Below are 17,329 nucleotides of genomic sequence, written 5' to 3'. Positions count from 1 at the left end.
TGCTCCAAAGACTGGGCCTCACTATAACTGAAGAATTCTGGCAAAAGCATATCCTTAGCATGTGAAGGATCGCATGCCAGAGACTAGCCCTTCTTTTAAGGGCCAGAAGTTATTTTAGCACCCCAACAGTCACTGACCTTCTACAAGGCTCAAGTGAGGCCCCATAATGGAACACTGCTTCCACATCTGGGATGGTCCTGCGGTTGCTAAGCACACTCACATCTTGGAGAATGGTTACTCAGCTGATTTGCATCCTGTCACTAATAGACACACTCTAGTCTCTGGCCCATAGGCGTGCTGTCTCCTCATTATGTCTTTTCCATTACTATCATAATTGCTCCTGTTCTTCAGAACTGCTTGATCTCATACCTCCATCATTCAAGTACATTTGGCCCAATAGTCTTTCCTCCTCTCTTTCAGTATCTTTCTTTCCTTCTATATCAACAGTTCTCATAAGTTACCATAATTCTTGTTCTGTTCCAGGTTATGATTTACACCCAGGAATTAATACATATCCAAAGTATTCTAGGACAACAGGTAAGTTAAACTTTTCAATTATTTAAAATTTGAATTCACAAAATTTCTATATTAAAAGATGGATGGAACTATTCACATTTTCCTTCTTTTAGACACAATAGAAGTGAAATGGTTAAATTCACAGGATTAATGAATTACTGGCTTGTTAGTCATAAATCCATATTCTTAGTGTGCTAGACATAGGCTTGTGGACTGAACTGGACACTTGGTAGTGTTTAGTCCAGCTCCTGCTTCAGTTTTATAAAGAAATAATTTTATTTTTTTATATCTTTTAGAATATTTCATAAAATTTATACTGATAAAGTGTTTAGAGTTGGAACTTTATTAGAGTTGTCTGAAATTTTGGGGGACAAAGCCAGTCAATTACATTGTCCCAGAACTCGGCTGGTCCTCATTTCATCAACCATGAACTGATGAAAAAATAGATTGTAGTAAAAGACTTTCATTTTACGATTTCCATCTCTGTTTTGTATCTTGTATGAAATGACCAAAGGCCCACACATTTTATTTTTACTCAAAGTTTCTCAATTTATTTATGACTAACTGAAATTAACACACTCCTTCTCTCTCCCCCTTTCTTTCATCTTCCTCCTCTCTGTTTATGTATGTATCTTGTGCATAAAACCGATAAACTAGAAGATATCAAGAGAAGGTGATATAATTGAGGGCAGATTCTATTTTAGGACATTTCTTGAGGGAACATCTGGTTTGAGCTATCTTCTATTTGCCTACTTAAGTTCTTCAGTCTGAAAAAAAGCTATTTTAAAAAGGACCGTGTGTGTGTGTGTACATGTGTGTATGTATAAGTGTGTATATATATACATATATATACACATACACATGTGTGTATGTGTATTTACATATGTGTGTGTGAATGTGTGTCTGTGTGTGTGTGTATACACACACACACATGTTTATATAAGTTTTGTGTGTTTGTATTTATTTCCTTGTTTTGGCATCATACAATATTTGTAAATGAGTGTCACTGGTATTCAAGATGTTTCCTTTGTTTTTAATCTTCCATGAAAACATCCCCAGCCATGAGGAAATAATTAGACATTAAATGATAATGATGAAATGGCAACACCTAATAACTTATGAACATTCAATTATTAAAGTGGAAAAATTATCAAGCAAGTCATTTCTATTCACATTTTTTCAAATATATAATACTGTACCAAGAGTTTTCTATTTCTTATCCCACTATATATATATATATGGGAGAATATACAAAAAATAACAACAGACGAGGACAGGTGGTGTAAATAACAAAAGTATATATTAGTATGACGCTCGGGAATACGGAAAGTCTTTGACGTTTCGAGCTACGCTCTTCAACAGAAAGAATACGGAGACAAGGAGAAAAACACGGAGAAAATAAATTGAATAGTGTTCAGTCAACTATATATATATATATATATAGCATAAAGAAAATGGGGTGTTTGAACAGAGCATAATCAATTTATTAACACTTTGTCAGTTATATAATCCTATGATCAATATATCGATATATGAGTTAAAACCAGAGGGCGCTTGGATTTTGACATCCCTTTAAAAAGGAATCTATCTCCTCACAGAACCTCACTTACAATATATATAAATTTTTGCGAGGTAATTACTGACAAAGCTTTCAAAGTTTCAGCTTGAGGAAAAGCAACTCCTTTATAATGAATATGTGTTCATTAAACTCTTGATAATATTGTTTAGCAAAAAATTATCATTTTAAAATTATTCATTAAACTTTTGGATAAGTTATTTCATAATAATTTTAAAATTTCATTTCCTTCTAATTTTGTAAAATATTATCATTATCATTTGGGAAATGTATTCATCATTTTTTTTTTTTTTTTTCACTATCATATTGTTTTATATTGACAAAAAAAACCTGAATATATTAATTTTTTTCTTTTTTTGATTTCTTTTTTTTTTTTTCTTTTCTTTTTTTTTTGTAGTTCGGAGAATATTTTGGCACCGCTATTGAAGCTGCAGATCTAAATGGGGATAAGTAAGAACTTATTTTATGCTTTTTTTTTATTCTTTTACTTGACTGTGGCCATACTGGAGCACCGCCTTAAAGGCTATTAGTCGAAGAAATCGACCCCAGGACTTATTTTTTGTAAGCCTAGTACATATTCTATTGGTCTCTTTTGCCAAACTGCTAAGCTACAGGGACATAAACACACCACCATCGGTTGTCAAGCAATGGCAGGGGAACAAACACAACCACACACACACACACAAAATATATACATACATATATACATACATATATATATACATACATATACGATGGGGTTCTTCCAGTTTCCATCTACCAAATCTACTCACAAGGCTTTGGTCAGCCTGAGGCTATAGTAGAAGACACTTGCTCAAGCTTCCACACAGTGGGGATGAACCCGGAACCATGTGGTTAGGGAGCAAGATTCTTACCACACAGCCACGCCTGTGCCTATTACTCAGGAGTTTATTTCCCTTTCTACTTCCTAGTCTGCTACTCCACCCATAATTTTTAAAAGAACTTGTAAAAATAATAATTAGTCGGCATGTATGTGGAGCTTCATCTTAACCCTTTCTTTACAATGTTTCCAATGAAATGCACTGTCTTTTTATTTCATTTCATTTTGAAAATAATTGCTGTATTTACTCATGGTTAAGTTGTATTATTCTATAGTTGATTTTAAGTGAAAAAACTGGGGTGCAACTTATACACAGAACATAGCTAAAAATACAAGGGGAAAAAAATTTGTATGCAACTTATACATGAGTGACTGCATTAAACATTTAGAAAAATGTAGTAAAACAACTGATTTTCTCATTACTAAGATGATATTAAAGTCTTCAAATTTCAAATTCACCAAAACTTCACTGATTCTAGATCCCAAAGCTGACGAGATCAAAAACTTTCCAGCTACAACCATGGCATGATTTTAGAAGAGCATGAGATTACAATATCATTCACTATCATTATAATGTTGCCTTTTCTTTACATAAACCAGTTAGGTGTTATTTGAGGGTATTTGGTGGCTTTTTCTAGCATGTAGAGTGACCACATAGCACCCTTCTCTCCACTTCACCTAAAATTACTTTCATTCTATCTTTTACTTGTTCCGATCACTGGACTGTGGCCATGCTGGAACACTACCTTGAAGGGTTTTAGTTGACCAGATCAACCCCAATGACTTACTTTTAAAATCTGGTGCTTATTCTATCGGACTCTTTTGCTAAACTACTAATGTTACAGAGACATAAACAAAGCAACACCAGGTGTTATGCAGCAAGGTAACACACACACACTCACACACATATGCTGCTGTCATGTGACCAGCAGCCAATTCCTCTTTTTCTTCCTTTCTTATATTGGTCCCTTAGCTGACCAGTTGCAAATTCTGTCTAACAGTTCTCCATTGTTCAAAACATTTTCGAAGCATTACCTACTATTCTTCTCTTTTTGGCCCCAAGGCCATATTTTGTTCAACTGTTTGTCCTTGTTCCCTGTTCTAAATCACACTGCGTCGTTTTGCTTGTTTTGTTTCGTTTTGTTTGCTCTTGTCCCTAATTCTATGCAAGAAAACTTTTTTTTGCGTGCACTGCCATTTGGGAAGCATTCAGTCTTATCGTTAAAGGTGTGAAACTGAAGTGTCCCGTTGGTCGATAACTGATGAAGAATTATGGACTTTCTCTTTGTCTCCTGTTTGTTTTTACATTCAGTATGTTATGTCATTTGTTTATATATTTTTTCATTTATATAATATATATGATGGGCTTTCATACAGTTTCTGCTGACCAAATCCACTCTTAAGGTGTTGATCGTCCTGAGTTTATAGTAGAAGATACATGCCAAAGAGGTCCTTCAGTGGGACTGAACATGGTTGTAAAGCAAGCTTTTTAACCTCACAGCCATATTAAAACTCCATTTCAATTTATTTTAATTTTTTTTTTGTTCATTCTTTTATTTATTAATTTATTTTTAATTAATCTTTCAGATTAGATGATATCATTGTTGGAGCTCCAATGCATTCCATCTACGAAGATGTATCATTTGAAGTAGGCTGTGTCTACGTCTATTACCAATCTTCAAAGGTAATAACATCTCTCCACCATCTTCTATGGCATGGATGATATATATATATATATATATATATATATATATATATATATATATATACATATATATACTCTTTTACTCTTTTACTTGTTTCAGTCATTTGACTGCTAGGGCACCGCCTTTTAGTCGAGCAAATTGACCCCAGGACTTATTCTTTGTAAGCCTAGTACTTATTCTATTGGTCTCTTTTTGCCAAACCGCTAAGTTACGGGGATGTAAACACACCAGCCTTGGTTGTCAAGCAAAGTTGGGGGGACAAACACAGACACACAAACATATACACACACATACATATATATATATATACATATATACGACGGGCTTCTTTCAGTTTCCGTCTACCAAATCCACTCACAAGGCTTTGGTCGGCCTGAGGCTATAGTAGAAGACACTTGCCCAAGGTGCCATGCAGTGGGACTGAACCCAGAACCATGTGGTTGGTAAGCAAGCTACTTACCACACAGCCACTCCTGCGCCTACTTTCGCGACCACCCCCTACCAGAGCCTTGTGAAGCTTTTAGGTATTTTCGCTCAATAAACACTCACAACTCCCGGTCTGGGAATCGAGACCACGATCCTATGACCACAAGTCCGCTGCCCTAACCTCTGGGCCATTGCGCCTCCACTAATTTTGTGGAGTCGTCAACAGCAAACCATTCATTCTAGCATATATGATGGTTACTTTGTTTTATGAACCCAGATGGGATGAAAGGCAAAATTGACCTCGGTGCAATTTGAATTCAAAATGTAATGAGCAGGAGAAAATTCCACTAAGCATTTTGTCTCATGTACTAATAATTCTGCCAGTTTGCTACCTTAAGTTTTAATTTAACCCTTTAGCATTTAAGCCAGCCAAAATAATCTACCTGTTTTATTTTCAGACTGACCAAATCTGGCTCTCTCACACTTCCCCTACAATGTCATTTTAAAAATAATCACATCATCAATAACATGAAGCTACAAGATAATGATTAATCAATTGATATCAATGTGAATAAATGAGTATTACATGTGACAGAGAAATCTGAATGCTAAAGGGTTAAATTGATTTAACCCTTTTGAAACCAACCCACCTGTAACTGTCTCTGGCTCTGTAGTACAAAAGTCTTATTTTCAAAAGTTCTGAATTAAAATCTTCCACCAAACCTTAGTCTCAATTTATATTCCAAACACTAGCTTAATGATAACTAAGTTATTTTACTAAATTCTTTATGCTTATAATTAATTGAAAGAAGCACAGAGCATCTCCACAGAAATATGATAACAAAAAGATTAAAACAGGAAGTTGTGTCATAGAACCAAAGGATTCTGTGATACAATTTCTGGTATCAGAAAATTTTTATAATCCTTATTTTAATGGGTATATCTAATTAAATATTTACTAATTTATCTCCTTGCAGCATACATTCCACCAAAACAACAAAGACATCCTTGTAGGCAAGACAATGAAGGGTAGATTCGGTTGGGCATTTGCCAAATTGAAGGATATCAACTTTGATGGCTACAATGGTGAGTTTCAACTGTTTTGTTTGTGCATGTTGTGGTAGGGTGTGTATGCATTTTTATTTGTGTATGTTTGCGTTGTCATACAGGTGGTGTTATACCTTTCCAGTCTTCAAAGCAAACATGTCAGGCCATGGGGAAATATAACCTTACCAGAAAACTGGTGACGGTTGGTGACAGGAGGGGCATCCAGTCATAGAGAATTTGCCTCAATAAATCTGACTCATTCAACCATGGAAAAATGAACTTTAAAATGACATGTTTATGTGTTGTCTTTGGGCAGCAATGAAATTGGATTAAGTCTTACATAGATAAAAAAAAGTTTGGCTGTTTGATGCTTTGATAGGTGAAAGTATAGAATCAAATGCCTTAGTTGGAAGAAGTAAATAAGAATTGGTTCCTGGAATATAGCCAGTTAGTGTGCAGTGCTGCTTCAAGAAGTCTCTGGCAATCTTATGCCAGCATGGAAAAAGTGGATGCAAAGTGATACCTATGATGCTGATAAGGACAAGGGTCGTTGATGATGATAATGATGACAATATTGATAACAATAGTGATGTTGAAGATGATGGTGATGATATTGATGATGACCATGATGATCACAGCAAAACAATGACAATTTTGATAATAATGGTGATGATGTTGAAGGTGGTGATGATGATGATGGGGAGGATGGTGGTGGTGGTTGTGAAGATGATGTCAATGATGATGATGATGACAGTGGTAACATTGACGATTATCATCGGTATGGTGATAATGACAACAGTGATGATGATGTTGATGGTGAAGACCACAATGACAACAATGCTAATTATTGTCATCGTTATTATCATGATCCTGACAATTAGAATAACTAATAACTTTTTTTATACTTTTCCAGATTTTGCCACTTCTGCTCCCTATGGAGGTAAAGATGGCAAAGGTGCCGTGTATATTTACCATGGATCTGTGAAGGGTGTTATCGCTGAACCTGCACAGGTAAGTAGCTTTAACGACCAACAATCTCATGTTTCCAGCTTCTGTGTACCGACATTTTCAAGACAATCAAAAATAAAGGATCCAATAATACAATGCTGAGAATATTGTCTCATTTGGTTTTGCTTAATCCTTGGTTTAAGAAAGGCTTTTGCAGGTGACATGTTACAAACAAAACAACCAAATGTATGTTTGTAGATATAAAAACAGGCACTCTCTTGGATACAACATTGAGTGTGCCTTGCTCATGAAATTAATGTGCACTTCACATATATATATATATGAATATGTGTGTTTGTGTACTCACACATCTTTTATGAATGTCTATATTCTATACTGTCAAACAAATGTAGAACAAAAAATTCTTTGCTTGAACAACAAGTAAAGATGAGTTGCATGAATGACAGCTGGTTAAAATAATGTATCAGTAATATATACTCATCTAACCCATGTTATCATGGAAGAAAAAAAATCATGCATAAAACAAACAAACAGAATTGTATAAATTTATAAAATAGATAAACAGTTACTATTTACATTCTCCTCAATCTTTCTATTCCTGTAACTGAAGTAACTCTTCACTGAGTCATTCAAACTACAATAATTGTAAAGCAGAAGTTTGGGGAGTTTTCCCATTTATTTTCATTTCCTTCCTCTTTATCTTTAAATTTCATTAAAATATCAAGTTACTCTGGATGCTAAATGTGCAATAATCAATGGCATTTCACTCCTCAATCAAATATAAATTTTGTTTCAGATATCTGAAATCAAAATCTAGGCATTTTGAATAGAAAAATCCAAAGTTCTCTCACTTCACAGAGATCATTCTGTTGGAAAGGCAATCGTAAATTTCTTACTATCACAAAGAAAATCTTGGCATTTTGATTAGATTCCAACTGTAATTTCAGCTCCCTTATTTTTTCTTTCTTTCTTTGTTTATTATTTATTATTATTATTATTATTATTATTAAGTTGGTGAGTTGGCAAAATTGTTATTCACCAGACAAAATAGTATTAAATAGTAGTTTATAGTGTTAATTCTTCTGACTCACTGCATTCTGAGTTCAAACTCTGCTAAGGTCAACTTTGCCTTTCATCCTTTCAGATTTGATAAAATAAGTACCAGCTGAGTATTAGGGTCAATATAAACAACTAGCCCTCTCCACCAAAATTCCAGGCCCTGTCCCTATAGAAGAAAAGATTGTTATTAGGGCAACATTAAATTAGTTGATGAAATTAGCAAGCCCTCTTCCACTAAAATTGCTGGTCCTGTACCAAAATTTGAAAGAATTATTATTATTTTAATTACATAATAGCCATTTCTTGCTAATTTAATTAACATTGACAGTACATGTGTGCACGCGTACATACATATATGAGCACAATGCAGTCCTTGGACCCATGATATCCTCTCAAACCATCCAACCCATGCCAGCATGGGAATAGAAGTTGTAGTATTATGTGGCATGTGCTAGTGATTCCCTACTTCTGGCTGTTGACATCTTTGCCCCACTCAGGTGATAACCCTCCAACCCATGGGTCTCTATGGGTCGTCATTGCTGGTGAGGGTTTTATGAAGTTGGAGTGCAAACCCTACCTCAACCTTCGTAAGCCACCTTCTCCGATATGCCAAGGAAAAATTGGGTCTAATTTTTGGCATGTTGCTCCTCACACAGCACAAAGACAAACATTAAAAGAAAATGATGAGGTTGATGATAGAAAACAAATGTTAGCAAAGGTGATAATGATGTTATATATATATACATACATATATGGATTTGGTAGATGAAAACTGAAAGAATCCTGTCATATATATATATGTGTGTGTATGTGTATATATGTATGTGTGTGTCTCTGTGTCTGTGTTGTCCCCCTACCATCATTTGACAACCGATGTTGGTGTGTTTATGTCCCCGTAACTTAGCGGTTTGGTGCAGAAGAGACTGATAGAATAAGTACCAGGCTTACAAAGAATAAGTTCAGGGGTCGATTTCTTTGACTAAACGGCGATGCTCCTGCATGGCCTCAGTCATACTATTGAAACAAGTAAAAGAATAAAGGTATATATACATATATCTTTTATCTTTTACTTGTTTCAGTCATTTGACACTGGCCATGCTGGGACACGACCTTGAAAGGTTTTAGTGGAACAAATCGACCCCAGAACTTTTTTTATTTAAAGCTTGGTACTTATTCTATCGGTCTCCCTGCTGAACCTCTAGGTTATAGGGACGTAAACACACCAACACCAGTTGTCAAGCAGTGGTGGGGACAAAGCCAGAAAGACACAGAGAATAGATATACATACACACAAACACACACACACACACACACACACACACACACACACACACACATATATATATATATATATATATATGTGTGTGTGTGTGTGTGTACATATATGTCAGGCTTCTTTCAGTTTCCATTTACCAAATCCATTCACAAGGCTTTGGTCAGCTCAAGGATTTAAGAGAAAACACTTGCCCAAGGCGCCCTGCTGTGGGACTGAACCTAGAACCATATGATTGGGAAGCAAGCTTCTTACCATATAACCATGCCTATGCCTACATATATACATACATACATAAATATGTGTGTATGTATATATACATATACGCACACACACTAGACTGACTTTTCAGTTAGCCATTTGAAATATGCCTTAGTGTATTACTTGTACTCATTCCATCAAACCCTGGAGAGTTAACAGATGAAGTCAAACCCTGATGGAATTTATATACAGGACATGGTGGGGGTGGGGGAGCTATATACTTCAATATCTTCAATAATTTTATTCCTTTTACTCTGTATGCCTCTGTGAGTGTGTGTGTTGCGTTCACCAGTTTTTTTTCTTTTAATTAAAAGTTTTATTATTCATTTTCAGGTGATTGATGCCAGCGACTTGAAAAACGGCCTAAGAACATTTGGATATTCTTTATCAGGTGGCATGGATTTAGATGGAAATGGTTATACAGGTATGTTGATCAATCAGTCAATCAATCAAATCAGTCATTTATCTTGAGGTGGTGGTAGAGCTAAGACAGAGCCTACAGCAACGTATGTACTACTGAGACCAAGTGTTGCAGGAGATTCCGGAGTCGTCTGGAGGCTGTGGTTGAAACCAATGGCGATTTTGTTGAATAAATTTACTCTTTAGTATTTCAAGATATTTTTATGTAATTTTGGTAAATATATCTTTTAAAATGAGATGTCAGTGTTATTTTCATTTTTGTGTAATTTAGACAACACTTTATTCACTGCACCCTGTATGTATCATTGTCATCTTCATCGTTCAATGTCTGCCTTCCATGCTAGCATGGGTGGGATTGTCAGTGTATCATATATCTGTTCTGGTGGACACCCCCAGGTGGGAAGTGGGCTGGTCCACTACTAATAAACAGTGGACTGACACAGTCAGTAATGTCAATCGGCAAAGGTACGTTGTTTGGACCAGTTCTGCAGAGACAACGAAATACATCGTCATAATGGGACATATCAATATCTGAGAAAGAAGCTCGCCCTAAAGTATAGAGCAGTAACATATTTATAGGTAGTTAAGACTATGTCCAGTGATAGGGTGACCAGTGGTTTCACATCCATAAGGGGTTTAAGCCCCGTGAATGTCTCGTCAGACTCTAAAACTGAAGAACATTGGGAAGGTCATAAAGATGGTGAAGCTGACACTCCCTGTTCATAACAGAGTACCAATTCCATAAAGTGGCTTTTCACCTCCTCTTTCTCTACCTGGTTGGTTACTGCAATCCTTTTCTCCTTCTCATTCATGGCATAACATGGTTTAAACTCATTGCTTTCAAGTCTTTCCCTACTGGTCTGTGTCTGACCAAATATTCTAGGGACACCACAAACTTCTCTGTTGTCTTAGAGTCTATCCACTTTCTTCCATTCCTTATCTCTTGAAGGGATAAACATTTGGCATAGTCGTGTAACATCAGTACCATCCGCATCTTACCTCGCTTGTACTGGTCCTCTATCGATGGGGCTGCTATTTCTAATGGACCTTCATCTTGGTACAAAGCCAATGAAGGTCATATTTCTGAAGTCCTGAAGCAGAGAAGCATCGTCAGCATAAATTCATTACAAGGTTAACAAGATTACTTGATGATGTCTACATAAACTACTGTCTTTAACTATTAAATCTGGCTCAGTATCTCTAACAGAGCGGTTTATTCACTAATAGTTATGACCCAAATGATACCCACTCCACTCACACATGCTTCTCATTCCTATGTTTTCTGTATTTACAGTTTGTTTAACATAAACAACAATTCTTAATATTTCTCTATCTTTACTCTCCTTGTTTTCTGCAGATCTTTTAGTTGGCTCTTATGCAGCGGATAAAACAGCCTTTTTCAGGTCAGTCAAACTTTTTGAGCTTTTACTTACTTATTTTTCTAAAATTGCTAGCCTTGTGCAAAAATTTGAAACAAAGGAGGCAAGCTGGCAAAATCATAAGTGCGTCAAACAAATTGCTTAGTGGCATTTCTTCTGGTTTATTACATTCTGAGCTCAAATCAAGCCATGGTCAACTTTGGCTTTTTCTGTTTGGGGGGTCAATGAAATAAAGAAACAAGTACTGAGGTAAAACGTAATCTATTAGTCCCCTCCCCTCAAAATTGCCAGTCTCCTATCAAAATAAATTAGTTAATTAAAATTTCTTGGTTTGCTGCACCAAGTATTTTTGTGATTTGCTTTACTGTTAAGTTTCTGTGCAGCACACGATGGAACTGGAAGAATGAAGGACCATCATTGATAATGTCATGAACAATAATGAAAATATTCAAATAAATCAGCCGAGTGATTGGCAGATCAGACAATCAGTTATGTAATCAATTAGTAAATTACTTAATTAGCTGACTAATAGCAGCAAGCTAGAAGAATCATTACTGCATTGGACAAAATGCTTAGAGGCATTTTTCCAACTCTTTATGTTTGAGTTCAAATGCTGCTATAGTCAACTTTGCCTTTAATCCTTTTGGGGTTGATAAAATAAAGTACCAGTTGAACCCTAGGGTCAATGTAATTGACTTCTCCTCCTCTCAGAATTGCTGGCCTTGTGCTAAAATTAGAAAGAATTAATTGACTAATAATAATAATAATAAATATAACCAGTGCATGTACTTTTATTGGCAAAGTGACCTATCCAAAATATAACATTTTTGTTATTACTTTTTTTTAATGAATTAACAACCATTTTTGTTTTATGTTTGCTATACTGTAGCTTCACATTTCAGTAAATATTGAATACTTAAATAGACAAAACAGTTTTTTTCTTGTATATTCCCAGCCAAAATTGAGCAGGCAGTTTTTTACATTGTCCATGTGTCTGTGTCTTCTGTACCACCATCAAATATTATGTATGTTCTTCTGATGTGTCCCTATTTGTCTTGTTGTTTGTTGTTAGTTCTTTTTGTTAAATTTAGTTGATTTGTTGCTGAAAAGGTCAAATAAGTGAAAGAACGATGTTGGGAATCAAGTGCAATATACAAGATTTTATTTATTTATTTTTCATCCATTTTTTTTTTTGTTGCTTTTATCCGAAGTTCTCTTACAAACTAGGGTAACTAAACACTTTGAGATATCATCATCATCATGATTATTGTAGTCATCAATGTCTCCACCACCACCGCCAACTACCTGTGCAACCTCCACCACCACCACCACCATCAATATCCTCTTCATCACCCTCATCACTGCCATTACAGCCACTACCACCACCACCACCACCATCATCATTTTAAAGTCCATTTTAAATTATTCTTCATATGTATATGGATAAGAGCCATCTGTAGTTTCTCATGTCATCACTTCTCTAATTCCCATCTCATCTGTGAGGTCCCAATTTCTCATATCTGACCTCATCACTTTTTACTATGTCTTCCTCAATCTTTTTTGTACCTTCTACCTTCTCCAGTCAACACAAAACCCTTTTCTTTTCTACCACCCAACCAGCATCATCCATTTGCATCATATGTTCATACCAATGCTAACTGTCTCATCATCTTTCCTCCATATATCATCTGATGTCATTAATGTCCAAACCATTTTTACTTTGACTTTCTTGCGTGTAAGATTAATCCCACTAGCTCTATTCAACTCATTTCTCCTTAAATTCCATAGATTTTCCATATTTGCTGCCTGTGTTGAGCATCAGACACACAAGGCAATGTTGACTACAGACAAAATACAGTTGTTGTGAAAGAATATGAACCCTTAACATTTTGGTTTGTTGTTTGTCTTCCAACTAATTAGCCATCAAATATAGAACAGAACTAAAGTGAACAAACGAAGAAGCCTTTATGCAGTCATTTGACATAACAGAAATAGAGACAAAACTCATTGAATTACTTACACCTTACTATCATAGAACCAAATCTTTCTGAATCCCACCCCTACTATCTTAAGAAACAAGTCTCTCTCAAAATCACCAACCATCTTAATATCAGTGACATCTCTTTTGAGCATGTCCTGTAAGCTTTATAACCAAATCTGCCTCAGTCAAACCCTGCATCTTCACATCTCACCGAAACAACAACGAACCATCTGAGAAAGGAAACAACTCAATGAATAACATAAAATCTGTATCAGATTGCCAGAAGAAAAATATATTCATGATCTGAATGCATTTGATTCTAGTTCTACTCAATCAAGGTTGACCTAGGGTTAAACAACAACAAAACAATTTAATGTCTGATTGGTGAAAACCTTTGTACAAAACTTATTTCACCATCTCATGAAAAATTAATTTTATTTTTTTGCTTGCTTCAATTCTAATCTTACCAACATAGATTGTCCTCAATTCTCACAAATTTTAGTGAATTTATTGTAAACACATCTACAGCTGACAACATTCATCCTTCTTTCAATAGAGGGATTTTGCTTAATGTTCATGTAACTGTGTGTATCTTCACATCTATCTCTATGTGTGTGTGTGGAGAGGTGGAGGGTGATTATCATAATAGCCTGTTTTATTTACAATTCTCTCAAGCTTCATCCTAAACCCTTCTGGAATAAACAGAATTGTTTCCATCAATCTATTTCACCACTACCATGTATAACTGTTTTGCTTCTCAACCCTACCCCTCCACATTGCCTTCCTATGTTCTGCTTATATTTAACTGTTTCCCTTGGGAATTCGTTGCCTCTACATATGTCTCTGTTTTTATCTCTCCCTCCCTCCTCTCTCTCTCTACTCTTTCCATGATTCTCTCTACTACACAGAATACAACACAAAATAAAACAACTAGATAGATGGATGTAACAAATATAAAACCAATTGAAAGCACCCCCCATCATCTCAGCTGCCCCTCCCACTCGTTTACAATACCCTAACAAATTAATGCGACCTTTTAGGTTTTATTTCCTCATCTACTTAAGGAAGATTTTTTGAAAGGCTATAAACCCAAAAGGTTCAGAATTTCTCAATGAAATTAATCTCTGGATCCCCTTCCATCAAAATAACAACCACAACAATAATAGTAATTGTAGTGATGATGATGATGATGATAACAATAGTAGTAGCCATAGTGATGAGGATGATAACAATAGTACTTGTAGCAGTATTGTTTTCTCTTTTTCTTCTACTTAGGGTTCATAAAAACATTAGGGAATAATGCAGGATAGAACAATGTGGAGATTAACTATTCTTTCAAATATTGGCACAAAACCTGCAATTTTTAGGAAGTGTGTGATTAGTCATTTACATCAACGCCTGTACTTCGTTAGTTAAGGGGCCACAATGCATTTTGTCTGATACACTAATGAGTCTACCAGTTCACCACTTTACAATGTGGGAAGTAAGAATGGTTTCAAATTTTAGCTCAGAGTTATAAATTTTGAGGGAGGGGGGCAAGTGCTCAACTGATACCTTATTTTATTGACCCCCCAAAAGGATGAAAGACACAGTCATCCTTTTGAACTTGGTGAATACAATAATAATAATCCTTTCTACTATAGGCATAAGGCCCAAAATTTTGGCAGGAGGATTAAGTCAAGTACATCAACTCCAGCAGTTCCGGGGAGGGAGTTAGGTTGATTATAGTACTGTCTTTAAGTTCTGAGTTCAAATTCTGCTAGAGTCGATTTTGCCTATCAACAGCTGAGCACTGGAATCATTGTAATCAATTTATCCCCTCCCGCAAAATTGCTGGCCTTGAGCCAAACTTTCAGACCAATACTAATGTTACTCTTTTTTTTTTTTTTTTTAAGAGCACGTCCTGTAGTTTCTGTTCAAACTGAATTAAACCTAGATCCTCAATTGATAAATCTGGAACAGAAAACCTGTCGATTATTGAATAGAAACCCCAGGACCTGGTATGTAGCCAATTCTTTTATACATTATAATTAAAGTCCTTTTGTAGATGGAAGGACAGAGTGAGTGTATGTGTGAGTGATGACTGCTACATTTTTGATGGATAATAGTTTTCTCTATTAATTTACATTATCCCAATAATCTTTATTATAATCCTTTCAAGCATTGGGCCACACAGAGGCAAAGTGGCTAAGTTCCTTTCGAGCATTGGGCTTCACGGAGGAAAAGTGGGTGAGTTCCTTTCTAGTGTTGGGCCTCTGGGAAGCAATGACTGAGACCTTTGGCATTATGTCGTGCCTGAGAAGAAGACCCATCAAGCTGATCAAGATCACAGTCATGGCAGATACCGGTGTCACACAAATGGCACCTGTGCCGGTGGCACATAAAAGCACCCATTACACTCGCAGAGTGGTTGGCATTAGGAAGGGCATCCAACCATAGAAAACCATGCCAAATCAGACTGAGTCTGGTGCAACCTTCCAGCTTTACCTACCCTGGTCAAACCATCCAACCCATGCCAGCATGGACAACAGACATTAAATGATGATGATGATGACGATCAGTGGTCTTTGAGATGACACTTCAAGGCTTCAAGCATTTTGTGACAGATAAGAATCAAATCTTGTGTGTGTACGATATAATGTATATAGACATGGGTATATGAAATTGTATGAAGGTGTGTGTGTGTGTGTGTATGTGTATGTGTGGCTTAGTGATTAATGTGTCTAAGATTCAATTCTTGGACTTGGCAGTGTATTGTGTCCTTGAGCATGGCACTTCATTTCATGTTGCTTCACTCCACTCACATGAAAATGATTAGCAGCCAAGTACTGGAACAGGATGCATCCTTGGTGATTTGCGGGGTCAAAGGTCAGAGAGTGAAGCAGATGTTTGAGTTACTTCATGACTATATAGGGACCTAAACCAATTCGTGATAGTATGGTATGAGCTACCAAGGGATTGTTTCATTCACAAACAATAGCAAAGGTTTTATTGAAAAGTGGAACATTATCCAATTGAAGTTGAATGCAGAGGATTCCTTGGAAGTGATATGAGGCAATGGTTGCTGTCACAAAGCCTAACTCAACATAAAGACCACCATGAGTAATGTCCAAGCTACAGTGGAGGAAGCAAGCTACTGGATTTGGTTAAAGTGAGATTATGAGCAATGGCAAGAATTTTACTGAGTGAAGCTTAGTAACCAGCTGATCTATCAAGTAGGGCCTCGTCTCAGTGAAAGGTCCAGTATGCAATAATTCCACCAAGAGGAAGGTCTCAAAATGGTGCACATTCTAGCCTGATGACCCCAAAAGTCTGCTAGTGTCCAGTATGTGATGCTTTCAACTGTTAGCACTTGTATCTGCAAGTTGTTTGCAAATGACATAAAGATATTTTATAGAAACCTTGCATGGAATATACATTTTATGCAAAGAGTTTTTTTATTCTCCAGTCTTTAACAATTTTAAATATAATTCTTTCCTCTTTCATTTCTAGTATGCAAATACATACAGAATTGCGTTATGATGGAATAAATTTACCACCTAAGCTGCGTAAGTTTTAATTTTTGTTCTAAATTTTGATTCCTATTTTACTCTACTGGACCCCCAATGTTAAAAAAAAAATCCTGTTATATTTTTATAATTAAATATTATTAGGAATTGGATAAAAAAAATTGTTGAAATACTTTGTGTTTGATACAAATATAAAAATCCTTTGCTCTGAAACTTTAACAATGAACTTTTATATGGAACCCTAAGGGTGATATGGACCTCAATTGAGAACCACTGATCTAAATGCTTAATGCATGTAGTAAATAACATAATTATGATGTGTTTTAATTATTACTCATTGATTTCCTATAATTCATTAACAAATGG

At 35.8% G+C, this 17,329-nt stretch overlaps 1 protein-coding gene across 1 annotated transcript in view; it reads left to right on the top strand.

Moving 5' to 3' along the window:
- Positions 1-17,329, top strand: part of LOC106879883 (integrin alpha-8) — a 268,832-nt gene that overhangs the window by 228,355 nt on the left and 23,148 nt on the right. Inside the window, exons 10-18 of the mRNA XM_089358425.1 lie at positions 484-537; positions 2,490-2,542; positions 4,521-4,617; positions 6,043-6,151; positions 7,026-7,123; positions 10,008-10,098; positions 11,452-11,497; positions 15,350-15,454; positions 16,947-17,002. Of these exons, the coding sequence (XP_089214551.1) occupies positions 484-537; positions 2,490-2,542; positions 4,521-4,617; positions 6,043-6,151; positions 7,026-7,123; positions 10,008-10,098; positions 11,452-11,497; positions 15,350-15,454; positions 16,947-17,002 (709 nt within the window). The remainder of the gene's footprint in view (positions 1-483; positions 538-2,489; positions 2,543-4,520; positions 4,618-6,042; positions 6,152-7,025; positions 7,124-10,007; positions 10,099-11,451; positions 11,498-15,349; positions 15,455-16,946; positions 17,003-17,329) is intronic.

The sequence above is a fragment of the Octopus bimaculoides genome, chromosome 10, assembly GCF_046866305.1.
Source record: "Octopus bimaculoides isolate indiv1 chromosome 10, ASM4686630v1, whole genome shotgun sequence".
NCBI lineage: Eukaryota > Metazoa > Mollusca > Cephalopoda > Octopoda > Octopodidae > Octopus > Octopus bimaculoides.
This window is presented reverse-complemented; position numbering and strand designations above follow the sequence as displayed.